The sequence below is a fragment of the Orycteropus afer genome, unplaced genomic scaffold (genome assembly GCF_000298275.1).
Source record: "Orycteropus afer afer isolate SDZICR_OR568_19922 unplaced genomic scaffold, OryAfe1.0 scaffold00017, whole genome shotgun sequence".
NCBI classification, from domain to species: domain Eukaryota; kingdom Metazoa; phylum Chordata; class Mammalia; order Tubulidentata; family Orycteropodidae; genus Orycteropus; species Orycteropus afer.
The window spans coordinates 1378323-1385355 of record NW_006921604.1 but is presented as its reverse complement, the minus strand read 5'-3'; the positions used below and the strand labels follow the sequence as shown (position 1 = coordinate 1385355).

General features: G+C 42.3%; 1 protein-coding gene across 1 annotated transcript; it reads right to left on the bottom strand.

Moving 5' to 3' along the window:
- Positions 1–679: 679 nt before the first annotated feature.
- On the bottom strand, positions 680–6128 carry IL1B (interleukin 1 beta). The gene is made up of 6 exons (XM_007959398.2): positions 6082–6128; positions 5446–5497; positions 4337–4538; positions 3527–3679; positions 2082–2212; positions 680–892 (listed from the first exon to the last, which is right to left on the bottom strand). The coding sequence occupies exons 1-6, from the start codon at positions 6126–6128 to the stop codon at positions 680–682; spliced, it is 798 nt and encodes a 265-aa protein (XP_007957589.1).
- Positions 6129–7033: the final 905 nt, after the last annotated feature.

Here is a 7033-nt window from a genome sequence, read left to right as displayed (position 1 = left end):
CCATATCAAATCTAAGAAAAGTCAATTATCAGGCACAGAAAAAATAATTTTGGTGAAATTTATTTCATAACACTGAAGCAGTACAATCTACTTTGTCATTCATAAATATTCCCATTTAAATAATCTGAGTTTATAATCTCAGTCTTAGTGAAAAGACTTTATATAAAGATAACACACTAGTTCAAATTAAATTGGTTCCATAGATATTGAAGATGGGTCATTCACGGAGACTGCTTCTTCCTGCCCCTCCTTGAAGTAAATTAAGTACATTAACCTACCATTAAATAAATAAATAAATAGTCAAGTGGCCGCTTACTGGAAGCTGGGAGTAAAAGACAGATGGTTTCTTTGAACCAAATGTGCAGTGGTTTCTGTCAGGCTGACTCTGAGGAATGGAAAGGGTAGGTGAGGCCTACTCAGCAAAAAAGGGTCTAGGGATTGGCCTTGGGAGGGAAGAGCTGTTTGTCATCACAGACCTGGCCCTGGGGTACTAGGACAGCCTCAGACAGCTCCTGGCTGGTGGGCAGAAGACCCTTTTAGAACCTTCCTTATAAGGAAGGCAACTGGCATCAGTCTAGTCAATAGTCTAGACTGCAGCCATGTCCAAACCCTTTCTATTCCCTTTCTGCCAGCCTTAGGGGTTACTTAGCATATGTGGACTTTCTGAGTACTGCTCTCTTTAGGACAAGACTTTTTCCATGGTGAAGTCAGTTATATCCTGGCCACCTCTGGTATTTCCCAGAAAGACAGCCATGTCTTCCATTCGAGAGGTGCTGATGTACCAGTTGGGGAATTCGGCTGACTCAAATTCCAACTTGTCCTTGACCTGTAGCTTGTTGAAGACAAATCTCTTTTCCATCTTCTTTCTTGGGTAAAGTTTGGGATCTACTGTCTGCAGCAAAATAGAAATAAGAACTTTTGTGAGGGGACAGAGACACAGAGACACTCTGGCAAAGATGTTCTTTGGATTGACTAAAGAGGAACTGATAAGCAGACAGCAGGAGCAGGAGCAGGAACCTGACTCCCGAGTTATCTTTGTGACTCTGACTTTCTTTGTGGTTATTGAGGAAGTAGAGTTCCTGGGTGGTGCAATAGATTAGGCACCCAACTACTATCTGAAAGGCTGTGGTTTGAACCCACCAAGAGACTCCTCGGAAGACAAGTCTGAGGATCTGCTTCTGAAAGGTCACAGCCTTGAAAACCGTATGGAGCAGTTCTACTCTGCACACATGGGGTCACTATGAGTCAGAATCGACTCAATGACAACTAATAACAACATTGTGAGAAATGTTACTCTTTTCTGAAGCTTAGTCCCCCGTGCTTAGTCCCCAGTGCCGGGGAGCATAAAGTGGGTGGGAATTTTAAAACAAAACAAAACAAAACTGAAAAGTAGGTTAAATTGTCTAGGATTACCTGGTTTCCAGGGACTTTTGCAATATATTTCTTTATAGCCCTAGAATGATATCAACTTGGAAACAAAGCTTTTGTTTGGAAAGTTGTACGAAGAGAGTGATTGGAGAGTGGAATGGAGAAGATGACAGGTGTCCTCGCTCCCTTTAATTGATTAATTTCCCAAAGTATCATTTAGCAAATGAGAGCAACCCTAACAATGTATAACCCATTTGACCCTGTTGTTGTTGTTGTTGTTATGTGTCGGATCTGACTCATAGTGACCCCTCCTTGGGTTTCTGAGGCAGTATCACTACGAAAGTAGATTGCCCCATCTTCCTTCCGAGGAGTGGCTGGTGGGTTTTAACTGCCAGCCTTCTGGTTAGCAGTCAAGTGCCTTAGGCACTATGCTACCAGAGCTCCTGTCATTTGACCCTAGCATTGTATAATGTATTGGGGTAGTAAAATGGCAGGGCATAACAACATAAGCAAAATGATGTAATTATCTGTAGTGGGAGTGAAGGTTGTGTGCACTTAACAATTATGTCAAATTTATGTACAATTGCATAAATTATCAAATGGAGCAGTTCCCAGATTTTCTGGGGAGGAGAAGGAGGTTGTCTTTGAAGTAAATGATGGCTAGAGGTGCTTTGGAAGAGGCCTGAGAAGACCTTTTAGCCCATGGTACTCACCTCCAGCTGCAGAGTGGGCTTCCCATTATTCCACACACAGGACAGGTACAAATTCTTTCCCCTGAGCCCCAAGGCCACAGGCATCTTTTCTTCACTTATTTCTCCTTGCACAAAGATCATGGAGAACACCACTGGAGGAAGAAGAGAGGCCTTTTGTTCTGGTACATATAGCAGTGCAGGCTGGACCCAATCACTGAACCCCTATTCCAGGACCAGTACAAGTTAACATACTCTGTGGGAAGCTGTACAGAGGTTCCTTTAGCCTAATAGACAAGACCACTTGACTTCTCACAATTAGCAGAGTTAGTTGGTTGGTTCAGCATTTCTTCCAAGAAGGTCTGAGAGTTTCTCAGAGCTTCATAGAAATGGCAATGAAGAATTGAAGAAGGGCTAATTTTTAAATGCTGAAGGAAGAAGGAAGCCATCTTGTCATTGGCCAGTGATGTGCACATCGGCATGAGCAGAAAAAGTGAATTAATTGAAGGCAAGGAAAGAGATTAAGTTGGGCTCTTGAAAACAATCAGGCAGCAAATCTATTTCCAGACTATAGAAACAAAGGGGAAGAGCATTTGGGAAGAACATGAAAGAGAAGAAGCTTAGCTGGATAAAACAGCTCCAAAGAGCGACATTTGTTTTGCTCCTCCTTAGTCACAGCTGTCTCAATTGGAAGTCCCGAGGTCACACTCACTACTCAGATCTAAAGAAACAGGATTGTTCTTGTTCTGTCTGTCTGTGGGCAGGACCCCCCCCCCCACCACTCCAGTGATACTGCTCTCTAAGGACAGCAGTGTTGGAAGAGAACAGGCTGCTCCTTCTAGCTTCTCCCTGACCCACACCCTTGCACTCAGGCTTGGTCTTAAAAGGAGTAGGGTGGGAGGCACTTGAAGGAAGCAAGTGGCACAGTGCCAGGCAGATTCCTACATCAGTGGCTCAGCAGACTTGAAACACTTCCAAGTTACTGTAGAGAGATACAAGTTCTTGCTTGTCACTAAATTTTCTCTACAAGGAGCCATCTGGTACGGCGGGAAGGATGTTAGAGGCAAGGAGGCAGGTTAGGATAGGGATGGACATTTTATCTCTTCACCATTATAGTTTCAACCCCAACAACAGGAAAAAAGAAACCACTGGCAGTTAGGGCATGTCCATCAAATAGTCCCATTCAATGGAAGCATTGATATTGTACCATCTCTAAGTGACTTGGCTAGACAGTGGTCCTGGGTGTGCTTGAGCAGTCTAATTTCTCAGTCATACATCTCATTTAAAATAAATGTGCTGAGGGAATCAATCTGGCTTCATTGCTAGGACAGAAACAAAATTTTTAAATTCTTTTCTGTCAATTTTTACTTCTATTGTGAGTTTGCCTAAATATCCCACTTTGTTGAAAATTTAGAGAATTAGCAAGCTGTCAGGAGGCCAGGAAGAAAAAGCAAGCTGTCCCAAGTTACCTTGATGATCTGTATTCTGTCCATTGAGATGAAGAGCCTTCAGTTCACATGGACCAGACAGCACCAGGCACTTCTGTTCTATGTCCCGAAGTCGGCAGTACTGGGATAGTACAGCTGCATCACACTCATAACCATCATCATAGTCGATGGGTTCTGAAATGTGGAATACATGTCTCGTTAGCAAAAAATCAGAAAGGCTAGTCTCATGACATGAGGCTGCAGAATTTGGCTTCTTGGATGACATCTAAGCAGGTACAGTCAAAGTTCAATTATACTGTTAGTGGAGAAGGAGTTTGGGGGAAGGAATAAAGAGGGAAGATCATTGGATCTGGCACCATAGTGCGTGGATTCAAATTTTAGCTCCATTGCTAGCTGCAATAGTGCTCATTATGTTAAATGGCAGTGATAATAAAATGGCATGGTGATTTTGAGACTTGCAGCACTTGCGGAAAGATGTAGTGATGTGAAAATGTGAGTAGTTATCAAGGTTTTACTTTAAGAATGATTTCAATTAAAAACCCCCAAAGCAGTTCCTGTCAAGTCAGTTCTAAGTCCTGGAGCCTTTGGGTGAACTTGAACCACCAATTTTCATTAGAAGCAAGTGCGTTAATCATTTGCACCAACCAGAGACTCCAATTTCAAGTAAAGAGAATTAATTTGGTTTCTAGTCTTCTCTGTTCCCCTCTTATATGGGCCTTCTACCTTTTAAGGGCTTCAGCTTCCAGGGAGTTTAGTTGACTATTGAGTAATTGGTTGCAACAAGGAAATAATGGGGAGACTGATTGCCTCCACTCAATTCTCATTAAATACCTTCTTCAAAGACGAAGGAAAAGAGGCTGGTCAGGAAGGACTGTGAGCGGGGACTGTGATCAAGACTGTGTGCCTTCAGCTTCTCCATTGCCACAATGACAGACACAACCCGCTTGAAACCCTTGTTGTAGTGTTGCTGGGAGATCTGAAGCTGGATGTCCCCATCTCCTGGAGAACAGAGGTCCAGGTCTTGGAAGCAGTGCTGGGGAGAGACCAAGGGAGTGAGTGCTTTAAGATGGTTAGGCCAGGGAATTCCTGTTTTGAAATCAGAGAAGTGGAAGGAGCCTTAGAGATAATCAACCATCCAATGAGAGATAATTTCTCATCTCTCCAAAGCCCAGAGAGAGTAAATGGCTTACCCAAGGGTAAGTTGGAGTCAGACTCAAAGCCTGTAGGCTTTCTGATGCCTTGTATGATATTCTTTTAGGATAACTCCTATTTCTATACTATCTTTGCATACATGCCTTGCCTGCCTATACCATATTTTATACTTTCTTATAATTTTGTATAATCTTGTATCTCTAATGCTCTAACATGGATGCCAGGCTCTCAGAGATCATCTAGTTCATGCTCCTTATTTTCCACATGTGGCCCAAAGGGGTGAAATAATTTGTCCAAGATCAAACAGCAAGTTAGTGTTTTTTGTTTTCAACTCTCAATTCTTCTTCTTGTTTATGTCATCTATATCTTGTTGCATAAGCTCCACTCCAGGTAATAAAAACTATCCTGCCCTTAGTGTAGACATATAATAATTTTCAAGATCATCTTTGAGTTACAGAGTTTGACTCAAATGATTAATGTAGGCTGAACCCATCTCTTAAAAGGAGAATCAAATTTGCTTTAAAGTCTCATGGCTGTTGCTGTCTTCCTACTATGAAGCAGTAAACATTGTCTCCACTGTTAACTGTTCTTCCATCTCTCACCAATCATGATCACTGTCAGTAGGTGACTCTGGTGATGTGAGGAGCTGGGTAGGCCAAGTCAACATGAACATCAGTCTACACTTGTCTCATTAATACCACAGGAGCAAGATTGCCCAGGCCCTTTTCTTTGAGCTTTTGCTATGACAGAGCCCTTCCATAAGTTAGGAGCTAAGTCCATAGTCTTACCTTCATCTGTTTGGGGCCGTCAGTGTCAAAGAACAGTTCATCTTCATTGTTACTGTAATAAAACAGAGACATTGCTCAATTATGTCTCCTAAACTGGTTTATGTTTCCTTCCTTGAAAAATTTTTTACTGTTAATGGGAAATGGCAAATAGCATGAAACTCAAAGCTTCCTGAATGATTCTTGCAAATTCTATGGTGATTTTCATGGAACAGTTGACTCTTCCATGCATAGCATTATCACTAGGGAACAAAGCAAGAACCCCTGGGCCAGCACAGGTAACCCTAGGTGCTTCCTGTTGGATATAACCTCCAGCCTAGTGGAGTCAGTTAAAATCTGAGTCTGCCCTCTCACCCAAGCCAAACTTTGCAAAAAGGTCCTCTGTTTTGTTCCCTTGAAGGCTTTCCTTCCTGTTGCCTGTCTGTAGGAAGTACCTATGGCACAACATCTGGGTGACCTATGAGTCCCAATGCTGGACTTCCATGGGAAATCAGTCTTCAAACCAGGTTAACTTGGAATACTACCTGCCGTTGAAAGAGACACTTTGGGAGACACATCTAGTCTCCAAGCACAGCTAACATTATCCTTCTGAAAGGGAGTATTCCTGCTGTTGGTATTGGTCTCGGTCTTCCCACTAACCTGTAGTAATTCATTACATCACTGGTGAATTCAGGGGCTGCTGCCATGGCTACTTCAGAAACCTGTGTCAAAAGAGGAGAAAGATTGATCATTTCCAGTTATTCATCCCAATGAGGGTTGCCTTCATATTTGAGTTTCTCTCAGCACCTAGTTTGTGGCAGGGATACAAAGAAGTAGTCTTTGAATGAATGAATGCATGGAAAAGCCATTCTTTGGGTCTATAGGAAAGCATTTGTTAGCCTAAAGTCAAGTCAGGAGTATATTTGTTAGAAGCCACCCAAGACTTGGAGCAGAGGCCTTGACATTTATCTGTCAGGTGTCAGCTGCTAGATAAGCAGTATTCACTCCCAGAATATTTCACAAGTCATAGCATTACAGCATACCTGGCAAAAAAAACAAAAAACAAAAAACAAAAAACCTCAGCCTTCAAGCAGACAGGAAGAGAGAGAGAGAGAGAGAGAGAGAGAGAGAGAGAGAGAGAGAGACCAACTGCTCCCCTTAGGACTTAGTTATCAGTGAGTTAGTTAAAATCATCATACCCGAGCAATGAAGACTGGCTGGAGAGAATCTCAGAGTGGCCTATTGTACCTCTAAGAGATTTGTTGTCTGCCAATTTCTCCCTTGTCGTTTTATTGCCTCTAAAAGCAGAAGTGGAGAGATGAGAAATTCCCTTTTGGTCAACTGATTTCACAACCAAGTACAATAGAAGATTGGTGGAAACTTCTAGGGGAAGGGGCTGGTAAGCTGAAACAATTCTTCAATACTTGGAAGGGCAAGTGCGAGCAAACTATGACACATTTTTGCAAATGTGTCATCATGCAAATATAGTTTTTCTGACAAGCATTGTGCAGATGATGTCAATATTAAAATATTGGATTTTCCTAGGTTAGATGAATGTTATAATCTGGGGTCTTTGGGACAAAATGGAGGAGACACAGATACACATGCTCAC

Coding starts and splice junctions, on each gene's coding strand:
- IL1B (XM_007959398.2), bottom strand. CDS start 6,128: ATGGCAGCAGCCCCTGAATTCACCAGTGATGTAATGAATTACTACAG. Junction 2,213..3,526: donor ACAGAATACAGATCATCAAG/GTAACTTGGGAC, acceptor TTCTTCCTCCAG/TGGTGTTCTCCATGATCTTT. Junction 893..2,081: donor AGCCCACTCTGCAGCTGGAG/GTGAGTACCATG, acceptor ATTTTGCTGCAG/ACAGTAGATCCCAAACTTTA.